General features: G+C 42.1%; 1 protein-coding gene across 1 annotated transcript in view; it reads left to right on the forward strand.

Annotated features, from left to right (window-relative positions):
* Positions 1–19,091, forward strand: part of gtf2e2 (general transcription factor IIE, polypeptide 2, beta) — an 82,000-nt gene that overhangs the window by 55,204 nt on the left and 7,705 nt on the right. The window contains exons 4-6 of the mRNA XM_048538406.2: positions 7,449–7,556; positions 14,922–15,104; positions 18,650–18,743. Of these exons, the coding sequence (XP_048394363.1) occupies positions 7,449–7,556; positions 14,922–15,104; positions 18,650–18,743 (385 nt within the window). The remainder of the gene's footprint in view (positions 1–7,448; positions 7,557–14,921; positions 15,105–18,649; positions 18,744–19,091) is intronic.

Raw genomic sequence — 19,091 nt, forward strand, 5'->3', positions numbered from 1 at the left:
AAGTTTTAGAAACAGCACTTGGATAGCAAATTATGGTTAAATTATAATATCAAACCATTTGACATGTGAGTATCGGTTCGTATTCGACAGGATGCTGATGTTTGAACTGCTTTACTTTTATTTCTCCTCTTGGTGTTTCATGTCTTAATTTCTTTGGAAGTGACAAAGTTGATAGATGAGAGAAGGGCTGTAGATGTCATCTACATGGACTTCAGTAAGGCATTTGATAAGGTTCCCCATGGTAGACTGATGGAGAAAGTGAAATCATATGGGATCCAGGGTGTACTAGCTAGTTGGATAGAGACTGGCTGGGCAACAAGAGACAGAGTTGTAGTGAAAGGGAGTTTCTCAAAATACAGAACTGTGACCAGTGGTGTTCCAAAGGGATCTGTGTTGGGACTACTGTTGTTTGTGATATACATGAATGATCTGGAGGAAGGTATGGGTGGTCTGATTAGCAAGTTCGCAGATGGCAGTGAGGTTGGTGAAGTAACATAGTGAAGAGGACTGTCAGAATGCAGCAGAATATAGCTAGATTGGAGAGTTGGGCGGAGAAATGGCAGATGGAGTTCAATCTAGGCAAATGCGAGGTGATGCGTTTTGGAAGATCCAATTCAAGAGCGAACTATACGGTAAATGGAAAAACCCTGGGGAAAATTCATGTACAGAGAGATCTTGGTGTTCAAGTCCATTGTACCCTGAAGGTGGGAACCCAGGTTGATAGAGTGGTCAATAAGGCAAACAGTATGCTTTCATTCATCGGACGGGGTATTGAGTACAAGAGTTGGCAGGTCATGTTACAGTTATATAGGACTTTGGTTCGACCACATTTGGAATACTGTGTACAGTTTTGGCCACCACATTACCAAAAGGATGTGGATGCTTTGAAGAGGGTGCAGAGGAGGTTCACTAGGATGTTGCCTGGTATGGAGGGTGCTAGCTATGAAGAGAGGTTGAGTAGATTAGGATTATTTACATTAGAAATACAGAGGTTGAGGGGGGACCTGATTGTCTACACCCCTCATGATTTTGTAGACCTCAAGAGTAGATAACAAGAAGCTTTTTACCAGAGTGGGTGACTCAATTACTAGGGGTCACAATTTCAAGGTGAGAGGGGAAAAGTTTAAGGGAGATATGCATGGACATTTCTTTACGCTGAGGGTGGTGGGTGCCTGGAACACGTTGCCAATGGAAGTGGTAGAGGTGGGTACAATCGTGTCTTTTAAGATGTATCTGGACAGATACATGAATAGGCAGGGAACAGAGGGTTACAGATCCTTGGAAAATAGGTGACAGGTTTAGATAGAGGATCTGGATCGGCGCAGGCTTGGAGGGCCGAAGACCCTGTTCCTGTGCTGTAATTTTCTTTGTTCTTTGATCTTTGTTCTCAAACCACCCAAGTGTGTGAGATAAGCAAGCGTGTTTCCATTCTTAGGAATTTCTGTCCGTTGGTTACCGCAGTGACATTCTGTCAAAACTTACTTTTCATACCACTTTTTCAGGGTTGTCTTGGATGCTATATTGTCATGACTCAATTATCCTGTATGAAATATCTAATAGCACATCAAGTTCTTTATCTAAACAATCCTTTCATTTTTTTCCCCCACTTTTCTGTGCTTTCAGAGCTTATGCCTTCATCCTTGATCATTCAGAATTTTACATCATCCACTTTTATTTCATCCTCACTGCCCCTGTGATTAATTCCACAACAGCTTCAAAACATCCAGCAGGAGCACTGCTAAGCCATTGCAATTTTTCTGATTTTTGAAGGGAAAACAGGCAATGTCCCAGAAAATTATGCAGCTTTGCAGAGTGATACACTTGAGTTGGTGAGCTACATAGTAGTGAAGCAGAATCTGGACAGCCACTGGAGTGTCCCAAATGCAGTGGGAGAGGCTGAGAACCAAACGAGGTAATAAGTGAGGGGAAAACTGGTAGCTCAAAACTACCACACTTGTATCTACAGAACAGGAAGATCAAGTGTAGTTACAATTAAACTCCAAGTTTAGTTAACTGATATGGGCACATCAGAAGGTAAACACATATGAGGATAGCAAGGAAGGTACTGAAGGCTTTCTAATTTGAACCCTTAGCTGCAAACTTGACACGCACCAGAATTTTGATCGTAATGCATGGTTAGTACGTTTGACCGAAGAGCATTCGAAGGATGTGGCTACCCTGCTCTGGAAAATGAAAGAAATCCAAAGGGGTCAGTTTCAGTTTATCTATCGAACAATCCATGAAGTGATGTAGGATATTCCTCACTAATAAATAAAAACCCTACCAAATGACCTTTGACAAGGTAGCCCAGATTAAGCAGGAAATTCACTACGCGTTGGGCCCACATAGAACATAGAAAAGTACAGCACAGCACAAGCCCTTTGGCCCACGATGTTGTGCCGTGGAATAATCCTAATACAAAAATAAAATAACCTAACCTACATTCCCCTCAATTCACTGCTGTCCATGTGCATGTCCAGCAGTCGCTTAAATGTCACTAATGACTCCACTTCCCCAACTACCACTGGCAAAGTATTCCATGCGCTCACAACTGTCTGGGTGAAGAACCTCCCTCTGACATCTCCTCTATACCTTCCTCCTAACACCTTAAAACTATGACCCCTCGTGGCAGTCAATCCTGCCCTGGGGAAAAGTCTTTGGCTATCGACTCTATCCATGCCTCCCATGACCTGATCAAGGTGTACAAGGTAACCTCTCTTCCTCCTCCTCTCCAGAGAGAAAAGTCCGAGCTCAGCCAACCTCTCCTCGTAAGACAAGCCCTCCAGTCCAGGCAGCATCCTGGTAAACCTCCTTTGCACCCTCTCCAAAGCCTCCACATCTTTCCTATAATAGGGTGACCAGAACTGGATACAATATTCCAAGTGTGGTCTCACCAAGATTTTGTAGATCTGCAGCATAACCTCACGGCTCTTAAACTCGATCCTCCTGTTAATGAAAGCCAAAACACCATATGCTTTCTTAACAACCTTATTCACTTGGGTGGCAACTTTGAGGGAGCTATGCATTTGAACACCAAGATCCCGCTGTTCCTCCACACTGCCGAGAATTCTGCCTTTACTCCTATATTCAGCATTTAAGTTCGACCTTCCAAAATGCATCACCTCGCATTTATCCAGGTTGAACTCCATCTGCCATTTCTCAACCCAGCTTTGCATACTGTCAATGTCTCGCTGAAGCCTACAATAGCCCTCGATACTATCAACGGCACCTCCAACCTTTGTGTCATCAGCAAACAAGTCCCCTCAACCACCTCATCCAAGTCATTTATAAAAACTACAAAGAGCAGAGGCCCAAGAACAGAGCCCTACGGGACACCGCTCAGCACTGATCTCCAGGCAGAATACTTACCATCTACAACCACTCTCTGCCTCCTGTCAGCCAACCAATTCTGAATCCAGACAGCCAAATCACCCTGTATCCCATACCTCCTGACTTTATGAATGAGCCTGCCGTGGGGAACCTTATCAAATGCCTTGCTGAAGTCCATGTACACCACATCCACTGCTCGACCATCATCAACCTGTTTCGTGACCTCCTCAGAGAACTCAATAAGATTTGTGAGGCATGACCTGCCCCTCACAAAGCCATGCTGACTCCCTTTAATCACGCTATGCTTTTCCAAATAGTCATAAATCCTATCCCTCAGAATTCTTTCCAAAACCTTGCTGACCACAGACGTAAGACTGACTGGTCTGTAATTTCCAGGGATTTCCCTATTCCCTTTCTTGAAAAGACGAACAACATTTGCCTCTCTCCAGTCTTCCGGTACGACTCCCGTGGAGAGTGAGGAAGCAAAGATCTTCGCCAGCGGCTTAGCAACCTCCTTTCTCGCTTCCCGGAGCAACCTAGGATAAATCTGGTCTGGCCCTGGGGACTTATCAATCTTAATGTTCGCTAAAATTTTCAGCACATCAACTTCCTCAATCTTGATCTGTTCAAGCCTGTTTTCCTGCTCCTCAAAGTTCTCATTCACAACAAAGTCCCTTTCCTTAGTGAAAACCGAAGCAAAAAACTCATTTAGGGCTTCCCCTATCTGCTCAGACTCCACGCACAAGTTCCCTACGCTATCCCTGATTGGCCCTACCTTCTCCCTGATCATTCTCTCATTCCTCACGTATGAGTAAAATGCCTTCGGGTTCTCCCTAATCCTTCCTGCCAAGCTTTTTTCACGCCCCCTCCTGGCCCTCCTCAGTCCACTCTTGAGCTCCTTCCGAGCAAGCCTGTAATCCTCTAAAGCCGTGCTAGACCCTTGCTTCCTCCACCTTACGTGAGCTGCCTTTTTCTTTTTGACGAGAAGCACCTCTGTTCCTGTCATCCAAGGCTCCTTAATCTTACCCCTTCTTACCTGTCTCAGAGGAACAAATTTATGCATCACACGCAACAACTGCTGCTTAAACAGTCTCCACTTGTCTGTTGTGCCCCTTCTGTGGAACAATTGCTCCCAATCTGTACTTCCCAACTCCTGCCTGATGGTGTCATAGTTTCCTTTTCCCCAGTTAATTATCTTGCCCTGGTAACTGCTCCTTTCCCTTTCCATGGCTATGGTAAATGTGAGGCTGTTGTGGTCACTGTCGCCAAAGTGTTCTCCAACCGCGACATCTGACACCTGACCTGGCTCATTGCCGAGCACCAAATCCAAAATGGCTTCCCCCCTCGTCGGCTTGTCCACGTACTGAGTAAGGAAACCCTCCTGAACACACCTGACAAAAACGGCTCCATCCAAACCGTCTGCACCAAGGAGGTTCCAATCAATATTGGGAAAGTTGAAGTCACCCATAACAACAACCCTGCTACGTTTGCACTTTTCAACAATCTGCCGGCCTATGAGTTCTTCGATCTCCCTACTACTATTTGGGGGTCTGTAGAAAACCCCCAATGAGGTGACTGCTCCCTTGCTGTTCCTAACTTGCACCCATACTGACTCAGTCGACAAACCTTCCTCGGCAACCTCAGTAGATGAGTCCTCATCAAAAGTTCTTTCAGCCACCGTTGTACTGTCCTTAACTAACAAAGCCACCCCTCTCCCTCTTTTACCACCTTCCCTGACCTTTATGAAAGATCTAAACCCTGGAACCTGCAACATCCATTCCTGACTCTGGTCTATCCATGTCTCCGAAATGGCCACAACATCGAAGTCCCAGGTACCTATCCAAGCTGCAAGCTCACCTACCTTATTCCGGATACTCCTTGCATTAAAGTAGACACACTTCAACCCAGCTTGCTGTCTGCCAGCACACTCCTGTGACAGTGAGGTCCTGTCCATGTCCTCCCTACTTTCATCCTCCTGTGTACTAGGACTACACCTCAGTTTCCCATCCCCCTTCTGAGCTAGTTTAAATCCACCCGAATAGAACTAGCAAATTTCCCACCCAGGATATTAGTGCCCCTCTGGCTCAAGTGGAGACCGTCCTGTTTGTAGAGGTCCCACCTTCCCCAGAATGAGCCCCAATTGTCCATGTACCTGAAGCCGTCCCTCCTGCACCATCCCTGCAGCCACGTGTTCAGCTGAAATCTCTCCCTGTTCTTTGCCTCGCTATCACGTGGCACGGGTAACAAACCAGAGATAACCGCTCTTTGTTCTAGCTCTCAGCTTCCACCCTAGCTTCCTGAAATCCTGCCTGACATCCCTGTCCCTCTTTCTACCTATGTTATTGGTGCCTATGTGGACCACGACTTGGGGGTCATCACCCTCTCCCTTCAGGACCCCAAAGACACGATCCGAGACTATGACCCTAGCCAGACCAGCTAGAGTTTTCACAGTATACTGCTTTTGGAGCCCAACAAATCAAAGTGACTTCACTAAATAGGAAATATATGCATAACTAGGACAACTTAGAGTTCCTAATCCATGCCAAGGTGCCCATGCAGCCTATCTCAACTAAACCAACCTTTCTGACAAGACAGTAGGAAGTCCCCAAAATGAAAGAAATCTGTTGCGCAGTGGCAGGAAGAATTAGGAAATGTAGCTGGCTTTTGAAAATTGCAAGCCTTTCTGCTATAAGCATATTACAAGTGTCTTTGACAACTTGTAGAAAATACAGGACGTAATACAAGGTAGTTATGCTGGAAAAACTCACCAGACCTGGCAGCATCTGTGGAGAAAATAGAGTTTACATTTCAAATCTGGTATGACCTTTTCAGAGTTGGAGAACTGAACTTGTAGATTAATATGTGTAGTTTCCAGTACATGCAAGCCTGACTGACAGTCCTAAATTTTTGTCAGTATACGCTTGCATGTTATCCAGCATGTGTCCAATTGAATCACAATTAATCACACCTAATGTGACACACTGTATTGTGAGTTTTGCAAGTGTATGGTGGTACCACAGTCAAAGAGGCATGCTGTTTGATATGATCTGCCAATCTTTGAAAATGGCCTACATACCTGACATCACATTCAAAATAGGCTGTTTGCTCGACTGACGAGATTTCATTTTTACAGCCATGTTTTTAAGGTGAAAGATTTTAAAAAGAAAAGAGGGTCAGTTTTTTTTTAAGAGTGGTCTGTGTGTGAAATGATCTTCCAGAGGAAGTGGTGGATGCCAGTTAAGTTACGGCATTTAAAATACATTTAGTTAAGTACGTGAATAAGAAACGTTTGGAAGAAAATGGGCCAAGCGCGGGCAGGTGGGACTAGTTTAGTTTGGGATTATGGACTGGTTGGACTGAAAGGTCTATTACTGTGCTGTATGACTCTAACTTTGCCAATGCTCATGTGATACCATTTGAAACCATTTCTGGAAAGCTCTGATTAGCAGTAACCAGTGGACAAAACATTACAATCTCCAGGAAATTCATAAACCTTGCATCATACAGACAATGTAGTCAAGCCAACAGAGAAGTTATGGACTATAATCCTCCCTCAGCTGGAATGATTTTGAAGGAAACAATTGGAACTCTGCCTGGTATGATTTTCATGATTCCACAGTTCCTTGTTAGAAAGTACAACACCTGTTTGTTAAGGGGCTATCAAGCCCAACTCATTAGTGGAATATCTCATCAGGGACCCAGCCTTGTGACAGAAACTGTTGGTTTAAAGCTAAGAATGAGAATTTGAAAATCTAATTTCTTGACCAAGAGCAATTTTAGTTTGTTGAATACAAGGTTGAGAGAAGATCAGGACTTGATGTGAGTCAAGATGTTACAATCCAAATAGCAATCAATAAAGATTCTCAAACTTTCAGTGACCAACTGACAGGATAATTCAAGAAGACTTCAGGCTTTAAAGCCTGTACTTTAGCACACAAACAAAAATAGAATATTGACATTAACTGAACAATTTTTCAGAAGGCAGCTCAGGACTGTGATCAGGAATGTTTTCTCAAATGGTAGGCAAATGTTGTCACAGATCTGGTGGGCCAAGTGTCTCATTTCCATATGACTTCTGTGCATTTTTATTGAGTTTAAACTTTACTGATTTTGTGCAGACCCGCCACCAGCGAGGAGATACCCATCCACTGACGCTGGATGAAATTCTAGATGAGACTAAACTCTTGGATATTGGCATGAGACAAAAACAATGGTTGATGACTGAGGTGAGATGTTTATATATTTACTATTTGACAAAACACTTAGGTGTTCTTAAGAATGGATGGAGTAGGATCATCACCGATGTACCCAACTGTATGGTTGAACATCATGTGCGAGAAGGAGAGAAGGAATAAGAATTTGAGTTTGTACTGCACCTCTCATGACCTGAAACAGTTTATGATCAATTAACTGTTATGTAAGGATTATAATATTATTATTTGGAAATTTCGGTTCTATAGTTTGTAGAATCATTTATGGCTTAAAGCTGATTTTGTGTGTCTATGCTGTGTACGTTACGAAGAATTTAATTCCATTTTTTGAGTTCTGTGGGTAATATCTAGAAATATGTTTATGTGCATCTAAATGAGCGTTTTAAATGAACCCACGAATAATTCAGTGTTTTAGAACATCACGTAGAAGAGAAAAAGGTTGGACTGATGCCTAGTAATAGGTTGTCCTATGACACAGGGAAACACGGATATTAAAATCAGAGATGGTAGGAACTGTAGATGCTGAGATAATAAGGTGTAGAGCTGGATGGACACAGCAGATGGGCTGGTTTTGGGATGTGGTTGGGGGTGGGGAGAACTCTACACAAGCTTCAAAATCTCCCCTCCCCCAACTGCATCCGAAAACCAGCCCAGCTTGTCCCTGCCTCCCTAACCTGTCCTTGCTCCCTCCTGTCCCCTCTTCCCACCTCAAGCCGCACATCCATCTCCTACCTAAATAAAAACCAAAAGAACTGCGGATGCTGTAAATCAGGAACAAAGGCAAATTTGCTGGAAAAGCATAGCGGGTCTGGCAGCATCTGTGGAGGAGAAAACAGAGTTAACATTTTGGGTCCAGTGGCCCTTCCTCAGAACTCGATTCCGAGTAAGGGTAACCGGACCCGAAATGTTAACTCTGTTTTCTCCTCCACAGATGCTTCCAGACCTATGAGCTTTTCCAGCAACTTTGTTTTTGTCCCATCTCCTACCTACTAGTCTTATCCCTCCCCCTTGACCTGGCTGTCCTCCTTGGACTGACATCCCCTCCCTGACTCCCTACGTACACTGACCCTTCCTGGCTCCATCCCTGCTCTTTGACCTGTCTGTCTCTTCTCCATCTACCTCTCCTTTCTCCATCTTCTCTCTGCCTCCCCCTACCTATTTGTTTCAGAATTCCCTTCCCCTCCCCCATTTCTGAAGAAGGGTCTGGGCCTGAAACATCAGCTTTCCTGCTCCTTTGATGCTGCTTGGCCTCCTGTGTTCATCCAGCTCTACACTTTGTTATCACAAATATTAAAACGTATTATTTATATAAAGAAAGAGATCCATTCCAGAAGATTGGCAAGTATGTGAATTTCTTTAAGCCAGAGCCAGGTCATTCGGAAGAAAATGTTTGTAAAATCAGTGCAGTTTAACAGCCTCCAGAACAGTGAAAAAAAAATAGTTCTAAGTGATTTATTGTTAATAAGAAAGAGTTCCAGAAAAAAGGCGGTTGTTGTAGAGGAGTTTAAGGCATCTTTATTAAACAGTCATTAAGCTGTGTAACCAGTTTGTTTCAGGGATTCAGGAAGCAGCCCATGCCCATGTACAGCAAGACCTGGACACTAGCCGAATATGGGCTGACAAGTCAAACGTAACATTCGCACCACACAAGTGCCAGGCACTGACTCTCTCCAGGAAAGCAATTGATATTCAATGGCATCAATATCACTGAATTTCCTACACGCAACATCCTAGAAACTACCGTTGACCAGAAACTGAACTAGACTAGCCTCTAAGTACTGTGGTTACAAAAACAGATCAGAGGCTAGGAGTCTTGCAGCCAATAATTCATCAACTTACTGACCAAAGCCTGTCCACCATCCACAAGGCATTGATGAGTGTAGCTCCAATAATACTCAGAAGCTTGACACCATCTAGGACAAAGCAGCCTGCTTGATTGGCACTACATCATAAATATTCACTCTGTCCATCTCAAATGCTCAGTTGCAGCAATGTGTGCCATCTAGAAGATATACTGCAGAAATTCTCCATCACTCCTTAGCACCATGCAAATCCACAAGCACTACCATCTAGAAGGAAAAGGACAGGGACAACATGCACATGGGAATACCACACCTGCAAATTCCCCTTCAAGCCACTCACCATTCAGACTTGGAAATCAATATATTGCCATTCCTTCAGAGGCACTGAGTCAAAATCCTGCAACTCTCTCCAAAATGCTATTGTGGATCTACCTAGAACAAACAGATTGCAGAGGCTCAAGAAAGCAGGTCACCACCATTTTCCAGGGCAACTAAGGATGAGCAATAATAACTTGCTAACAAAGCCCACGTCCCTTACGTGATGAGTTATTTTGCATTCAGTTAAGACGGCAGACAAAGCCTCTGTTTATTGTCTCACCCAAAAGGTGACATCTCACTTCGTAATGCACTAAAGTAGTAGCTGGGATTGTGTGCTCACATCTCTGGACTGGGACTGAAAATGGGAACAGGAATAGATCTTTCAGCTTAGGCTATTCCACAATTCAATTATATTGTGGCTGTATCCTAACATTATTTACCAGCCTTTGTTCCCTCTCCATTGATCCTCTTACCTAATAAACATCTGTTAATCTCAGAAAATGCTGGAATCCTCAGTATGTTCAGCAATGTCTGAACAGAGGAACAAGAATTATTATTTCAGGCTGGTGATATTTTCTTAGCTGATGACCTGTCAATGTTCTGTGTTTTTCTCTCCATTGATGCTGTTAAACTTTGTTGTATTGTCCAGAATTTATTTTTATATTTCAGATTCCAGAATTTGCTGTACTCTGATTATATATCAGTCTTGCTTTTGAAATGTTCATAACATTTTTATGTGTAAGATTTCAAATGTCCTATGTTTTTTATGTGAAATAGTGTATCATGACGGCACCTCTGAATATTCTATCTCTAACTTTTAATATTATTTCACCTCCTGGATTCCCCATCAGAGGATAGGTGTTAGATAGAGGAGGAAACTTACCAGGTCCTTTACTCGCCTTAAGTATTACAATTAGACCACCCTTTTAACATATTTTATACCCAGGGAATGTAAGACTAGTCTGTGAAACCTAGCTTCATAACTTATTGCTTTTAACCTCATTTTCCTGAATTTTCATGTCACATTTCAAAGCAAATACATCCTTCTTGAAGTGCTGTGCTAAAACCAATACTCTAAAATGGAATTGAACCAGAGCTTTATATAAAGATGACATAACTTCTACTTGATTCCAGCATTTCAGATGAAGGCCAAAATTCAGTTACACATGTTCGTTAGTATTTAGTGAACAAGCACAAAAAAAACAATGACATCTGTGCTTTACCATCAAAATCCTCCTACTCCTTCATTGTACTGTAATTCTCATCATTTAGAAAATTCTCAGATTTGTCTTTCTTGGGTCCAAAGTGTTTGTTTTTGTGCTTCCCTACATTAAGCTCTATGTGCCACAGATTTCACAGTCAATTAAACTTGTATGCTACTTCTTGCAACATTCTACCTCAGTTCATTGTTGTTACAAACCTTAGAATTTTGAGGCCTTATTCTCCTAGTAAGTTCCTGGTCGGTTCGGTTTCCTTTGTTTTAGAGTCCTAATGTGTTGAAAACTTGTATAAATCTCACTATTACTTTGCAAGGGATTCAAATTTCTGTTCTTTCAAAGACCAAGATTTTTTTGAAACTTCTTGCAACAGGGATCTGTGGGGTCAGAATCCTTGTGTATAAATAAGGCAGAGATAGATTCTTGATCAGTAGGGGCATCAAGGGTCACAAACACTGCACAGGAAAGTGGACGTGAGGAATGTTGGATCAACCATGATTCTCTTGAATGTTGGAGCAGGCTCAAGGGGCTGGATAGCCTACTGTGTTCCTATATTTTATGGTAATGCCCTCAACACTCTATCACAGACTGACTTAATGACTGCTCACTTTCTAGTAATTCACTGTCCTTTCCTGGGACTATGCTACCTGGAATTCTTGAAATTGCACCCCAGTACACATTCAACCACTGTGGTGTAACCAATACTTTGCTGGCCTTTCCCTCTCATATGTGGATGGCTTCCAGGACTTTTCTTGAGCCCTAATTTTTAATAATTACCCCCACTAGTTACTTCAAAGACTGTTCCTAAGTCCTATCTCTACAGAGTTATCAAGCTGCTCTGAGGTTGCCTGAGACCAACTACGTGGAACCAGTAGCTTTCTCAATAATACAGCTTAGCAGCAGCACTTTACTGAGTGGAGCCTGCTTCTGGCATTCTGTGCCTCCCTGTCTAGCTACCTGTAACCCTGAACTTTTGAAGACTCTTAAACAGTTGTGAGGGAGCAGTTGACAACCTTACAACAAGCCCTATCCCTTGTTCCTAAATAGGAATAAATTTAGCAGTCATTGAAACTCCAAATGTAGCAATTGCTTAGAACTGACTGTTCTCATAATGTTACAATATTCAGTTTACATTATACAAATTGCTTACACCGAAAATTAAGATTTTTTTTATTACAGGTGATTCTAGGGCCGAATGTATTTAGCTTGAGTTTGCAGACCAAAGAGGACCTATTTCATTGGACCTGATTTTTGACAGTCATTACCTTCAAAAAAGAAGCAGGCATGAGGAACCTTGATTGGGAAATTCAGTATCTATTTCCAACACATTCCATCTTTACTATTCAAGAAAACTGGTTGATGTGTCTCATACGTGAGGGAAACACAAATTCATTGGGGCCGTTTGAACTCAAAGTGTCAAACATCTGTTTTCTGCTGTTTCGAGGGCCTCTATCCTGCAGTGTTGGTAACTTTATGGAGGAAGCAGGCTCTTGAAAGGCAGATAAGGTCAGTAGAAGTGTCAAGTTATGGTTATTTAAATCTCTAGCCCTATAAAATTGTTGCAGCAAACAACCTAACTGTGAGCTAAAAATAATCTTGCTTTAATAGTTACAATAGCTGTTTCTTGACATTGCCTCAAGGGTCACCATTACATCATTATTAATAGCTGGCTACTTCTCACTATCTGAAAATAGCCCAGCCAGGAACAGGTGTTGTAAGCTCATATATATAGTCGATAGTTCAGAAGTTATCAAAAGGGTCCTGAGGTTCTAAATAAAGTCTGTTTTTATAGGGGATTAAGCATTTGAGGATAAGCTTTCATAAACAGCCCTTTAAGTGGTAATAAACATTGTAATAGACATTTACGTTATTTCATCTCAGTGTGGCTTCTGAGTTCAGCCCATGCTAATTACTAGGTGAGTTAGCAGGAAAGGTTGTAAGAACAAATGATGGGGTCATGGAGTGGTGTGGTAGGCGTGGAGATTTGTAAAGGGCCATAGAAACGGGAGAAGAGATAATAAGGTTTAAATAATGACACACGTTGGTTCTAATTTATAACAAAACATGAAATCCTAGATAACCAAAGTGGGTCTTTTAACTAGCTTTGCCTTAGCTGGAGCATGTGTGATTGTCTCTGTCTCTGAACTGCATGCAGAGACAGCAGGTTCAACATCATCTGCACCTAGCAGCAGCAACCCATCCCCCTCCACCCCCAGCGCGTCAACCAGGCTTTTCATTCTCCACATTGAATGTGACAAGCTGAGAAATTCCCTGACCCAGTCTGCATGGGAGAAACTATGCAGCCCATTGTTACAAGATTTTTTTCAATGAATACAAAAAGCAAAGCAAGTGGCAAAGATATGCAAGTTTGTCACTAACTTTTAAATTGAGTTTTTAAGGAATAGATTAATAATATTAAAATACCTTAATTATCCTGTTAATGATTGGGGGGAGATAAAAGTAGTATGAAAAGATGGAGAAAGTAGTCCAACTTCTGGATGTTCAGGAGAACTTCCTCACCTGATTTGTTTCCACTTTTAAATAATTGAAACACTTGTACATGGTCCTGGAAAATAAATTAGAGCAACTGATGCATGAAGCAGGTGATGATCATCGATGCCTTAGTAATCAGAATAGAGTTTAACCTAATGTAATTTTGGAAATAAACCAGAAAATAGTAACGGTTAAAAAAAACTACTAGGTATAGTAAGAACTGCTGATGCTGGTGTCAGAGGTAACAGTGTGGAGGTGGAGGAACTCAGCAAGCCAGGCAGCATCAGAGGAGCAGGAAAGCTGACGTTTCGAGTCTGGACCTGATGCTGCCTGGCCTGCTGTGTTCTTGCTCCTCTGATGCTGCCTGGCTTGCTGTGTTCCTCCAGCTCCATACTGTGTGTTACACAACTGGGGATTCTGGGAATCTGAAATTTAAAAAAAAATACTAGAGAAACATAGCAGGCATGGCAGCATCTGTGGAGAGAAAGAGTTAATGTTTGAGTCCAATATTGAAGAATGCACAATCACTTTCACCTCCCACCTGCTGCTATCCACTAAGTAGGAAGACAGATAAGAGACAAAAAAAAACATAAAAGAAAATAAGGCAGAAAAAGACATAAAAGAGCATGTATAAATAGAAAGAGAAACAATCATAATCAGAATAGTTATCTGTAATACGAAGACACAAGACACTGAAAAGTCAGACGCAAGCCACTGAACGATCTCAACAAATAGTGAAGTAAATTCTTCTGAGCTTCTTCATTAGAGCCACAGTGGTCTAATGGTTGATAACATAGAACAGTACAGCCCAGTACAGGCCCTTAGGCCCACAATGTTGTGCCGACCTCACCATATTTTCACTATCTCTCTGGAACACATGGCCATACCATTTTAATCCCTTTACAACTACTTCCTTCGACGCTTCGGCAATCTCCATGAACTCCGTGATGCAGTAGTCCTTGATCTACCTAAGTATAAAGATACCATCCTATATTAACCAAGATAGGGTGTTTAATACACTTGGAGGGAACAAAATGTAAAATGAATAAAATACATCAATGTTCCTACAGCATCATAATTGAACATGGAGAAGTAGCAACACTTTGTGTTGGGGAGACTGGAAATATAATAAGAATGAAGAACCTTGCAGCTATAAGTGAAACTCAGCCATTAATATGACAAAATTGTGAAGTGGGAAATGTGTTAAACAGTAAGTAAATGTAAGAATTTCATGTATTAGATTGAATACTTCTCTTCACAATAGTTAAAGGTTTGGAATTGCAGTAGTAATGACAGTTGATTGGTTTAAGATACTAGATTAGCAAGCAATAAGCTATACTTTAATGTATGTGTGTCTGTAATAAACATACCTATTATGTATCAATTGAATTATTTAGCCATTACTGGTTTGAGTCTACCTAGTAGCTAGACACCTAGCACTCGAACAGTAGCATCACTAATGCTGTGGGGAAAAATGTCATGTTCTAATTTTCAGTAGTAAGATGTGCTTTCCTGAAAGTTTTCAATAATATCTGTTTAATTGTCCTCAGGCATTAATAAGCAACCCAAAAATTGATGTAACAGATGGAAAATATGCCTTTAAACCCAAATACAACTTAAAAGATAAAAAGGCTCTTCTGAGGCTTTTGGACAAGCATGATCAACGAGGTTTGGGAGGAATCCTCCTTGAAGATATAGAGGAAGGCCTACCAAATGCACAGAAAGCTATAAAGGTAATTGTTTAAACAAATGGACCTCCACTCTGATCGAATGTTCCTGCTGCTTGCCAAAACCCTGAGATTGGACTCGCGTGTGGACATTTTCAGTTCTGCCCTTCAGACGCCACATTTTCTTACTTTGACTGTCTGTGCATGAAGAATGCCAGGCACTTCTGCTCGTCCATGGTCCTGCCACATACTTTATCCTTCTTTGCATTCCTGCCATCCTCATAGTTGAGCCTGACTTGCCTTTACCAGTCTCAATCCTTGTTGCAAGCTCCTAGCCCTCTTCCACATCTGCAGAGCTTAAGAAAACCTGGTAACTCAGAAACATTTGTACCAAATCAACTATTTGCGCCTTTAATGCATCATTTCTTCAAAGTATGAATTAATTTAAAAGATTTATGCTAGGGGTGGCACCGTGGTTCAGTGGTTAGCACTGCAGCCTCACAGCACCAGAGACCTGGGTTTGATTCCAGCCACGGGTAACTGTCTGTGCGGAGTTTGCACATTCTCCCTGTGTCTGTGTGGGTTTCCTCTGGGTGCTCCGGTTTCCTCCCACAGTCCAAAGATGTGCAGGCTAGGTGGATTGGCCATGCTAAATTGCCCGTAGTGTTCAGGGGTGTGTGGGTTATAGGGAAATGAGTCTGGCTGGGATGCCGCAAGGGGCAGTTTGGACTTGTTGGGCCAAAGGGCCCGTTTCTGCACTGTAAGGAATCTAATCTAATAAATATTTCTCGTATATAAATGTATTACAAGTAGCAACCCACCACAACATGGCATTACAGCTGACGTGCTGCAGACTCTTAATTCAATATCACCTGGACAACAAGCACACAATGAGAAAGGATATTACGTCTGACAATGTGAAGTCTGTATGGGTAGAATTGAAAAACACCAAGGGGCAAAAGACATTAGTAGGTGTCATATATAGACCCTCAAACTGCAGTGGTGATGTCGAGAATTACATTGAACAGGAAATTAGAGATGCATGTGATAGGGGAGTATTGGTGATCATGGGTGATTTTAATCTGCACAAAGATTGGCAGATGAAATTAGTCACTGTGCCATAAAGGAGGAATTCCTCATGTGTATATGGGATAGTTTTCTTGACCACTGTGGAGGAACCAACTGTAGCGCAGGCCATTTTAGACTGGGTGCTGTGTAACGAGAAGGGAATCATTGGCAATCTAGCTATGTGAGACCCCTTGGAGAAGAGCAACCATAAGATGATAGAATTTTTTTATCAAGATGGAAGGTGAGGTTGTTGATTCAGAGACTAGGGTGCTGAATCTTAATAAAGGGAGCTTGAGGATATGCAGCATGAGTTGGCCTTGATAGATTGGGGAGAGTTACTCAAAGGGATGATAGCAGACAGGCAATGGCAAACATTCAAGGAACACGTGGGGGAACTGCAACAACTGTTTATTCCTGTCTGTCGCAAAAGCAAAGTGGGTAAGAGGATCAATCCATGGCATTCGAAGGAGGTAAGAGATAGTATCCGATTCAAGGAAGAAGCATACAGATTGGCCAAGAAAAATAATAAATCTGAGGATTGGGAGCTGTTTAGAATTTAGCAAAGAAAGAACGAGGGGTTGATTAGGAAGGGGAAAATAAATAACGAAAGTAAGCTTATGGGGAATATAAAGACTGATGCGAAGAGTTACTATAGGTAGGTGAAGAGAAGGAGATTGGTAAGGACAAATCTAGGTCCCCTACAGACCGAAACAGCAGAATGTATAACAGGGGAAACAAATGGCTCAGAAACTGATTACATACTTTGGTTCTATCTTCACAAAAGAGGACACAAATCAGATACCAGAATTGTTGAAGGGTGCAAGATTTAGTGAAAAGGAATTGCTGAGGGAGATCAATATTAGCAGAGAAATGGTGATGGGAAAATTGTTGGGATTGAAGGCTGATAAATCCTCAGGGCCTGAGAATCTACATCCCAGTGTACCTAAGGAAGTAACTCTAGAAATAATGGATGCGTTGCTGGTCATCTTCCAGAATTTTGTAGAGTTTGGAACAGTCCCTGCAGACTGGAGGGTGACTAATGTCACTCTAATATTCAAAAAGGGAAGTAGAGAGAAAACAGTGAATTATACACCAGTGAGCCTAACGTCAGTAGTGGGGAAAGTTCTTGAATCCAATGTCGAGGATTTTATTGCTGAGCATTTAGAAAGCAGTGGCAGAATCGGACACAGTCAAACACATGGACTTATGAAGGGGCAATCATGAATGACAAATCTGTTGGAATTCTATGAAGCTTTAACGAGTACAATTGACAACGCAGAGGCAGTCAAAATAGTATATGTGGACTTTCAGAAAGTGTTTAACAAAGTCCCATAATAGAGATTATTGTGCAAGATTAAAGCACATGGGATGGGAAAGTGTATTGAAATGGATAGGAAACAGTTTGGCAGAGAGGAAACATAGAGTAGGGATTAATAGGTTCTTTCCAAAATGGCAGGGGTGCCACAGGGATCAGTGCTTGGTCCCCAACTATTCACAATATATATTAATGATTTGGAAGAGGGAACAAAATGTAACATCTCCATGTTTTCAGATGATACCAAGTTGGGTGGGAGAGTGAACTGTGACGAGGATGCAGAGACCCTTCAGCATGATCTTGACAGGTTGGGTGAGTTGACAAATCAATAGAAGATATATAATTTGGATAAATGTGAGGTTATTCACTTCTGAAGCCAAAGCAAGAAGCCAGAATACTACCTGAATGGCTGTAAATTGGGAGAGGGGAGTGTGCAGTGGGATCTGGGTGTTCTTGTGCACCAGTCGCTGAAGGTAAGCATGCAAGTGCAGCAGGCGGTAAAGAAAGTAAATGGTATCTTGGCCTTCAGCGCAAGAGGCTTCAAGGACAGGAGGAGAGATGTGTTGTGCAGTTTACAGGGCCTTGGTGAGACCACACCTGGAATATTGTGTGCAGTTTTGGTCTCAAGGGAGTGAAGAGGTGGTTTACCAGGCTGATTTCAGGGATAGCGGGTCTGACGTATGAGAAGAGATTGATTAGATTGGGATTGTTTTCACTAGAGTTCAGACGAATGAGGGGTGATCTCGTAGAGGCTTATAAAATTCTAACAGGACTGGACAGGGTAGGTGCAGAGAGGATGTTCCCGATGGTGGGTGTGTGTGTCCAGAACCAGGGATCACAGTATGAGAATTAGGGCAGACGATTTAGGATGGAAATGAGGAGACATTTCTTTATCCAAAGAGTGGTGTGCCTGTGAAATTCATTACCACAGGAAATAGTTGATGCCAAAACATTGAATGTCACCAAGAGGTAACTAAATATAGCTCTTGGGGCAAATTGGAACAAGAATTATGGGGAGAAAGCAGGATTAGGCTATTGAGTTGGATGCTCAGCTTTGATCGTAAGAATGGCAGAGCAGGCTCAGGGGACCCAATGGCCTGCTCCTGCTCCTATCTTCCATATTTCTACGTTTCTGTATAACCATTTGAAATAATCATTGCCCTATGAACACATGTTTGCAAAATATTTTTACTGTAAATGGTAAAATCTGGAATTGTGTACCTTTTAGGTATTAGGGGATCAAATTATTTTTGTGACAAGACCAGACAAGAAGAAGATTCTCTTCTATAATGACAGAACCTGCCAGTTTACAATGGATGAAGGTGAGCATTTTTCAGTAACTTGGTCAGCTTCACTCCATTAGCTGTTTACAGTACAAAATTACTATGATATAGGAACAGAATTAAGCCATTTGGCCCAATGAGTCTGCTGCGCCATTTGATCGTAACTGATACGTTTCTCAAACCCATTCTCCTGCTTCTTCTTGTAATCTTTGATCCCCTAACCAATCAAGAACTATCCATCTATCATAAATATACTCAATGACTTGATCTGTGTGGCAGTGAGTTTCACAGATTAACCACCCTGTTGCTGAAGAAATTCACAGTGTTCCAAATGCAGTGTGACCAGAGCCTTATACAGACTCAGCAGTACATCTCTGCTCTTGTATT

Source organism: Stegostoma tigrinum, chromosome 1 (assembly GCF_030684315.1).
Source record: "Stegostoma tigrinum isolate sSteTig4 chromosome 1, sSteTig4.hap1, whole genome shotgun sequence".
NCBI classification, from domain to species: domain Eukaryota; kingdom Metazoa; phylum Chordata; class Chondrichthyes; order Orectolobiformes; family Stegostomatidae; genus Stegostoma; species Stegostoma tigrinum.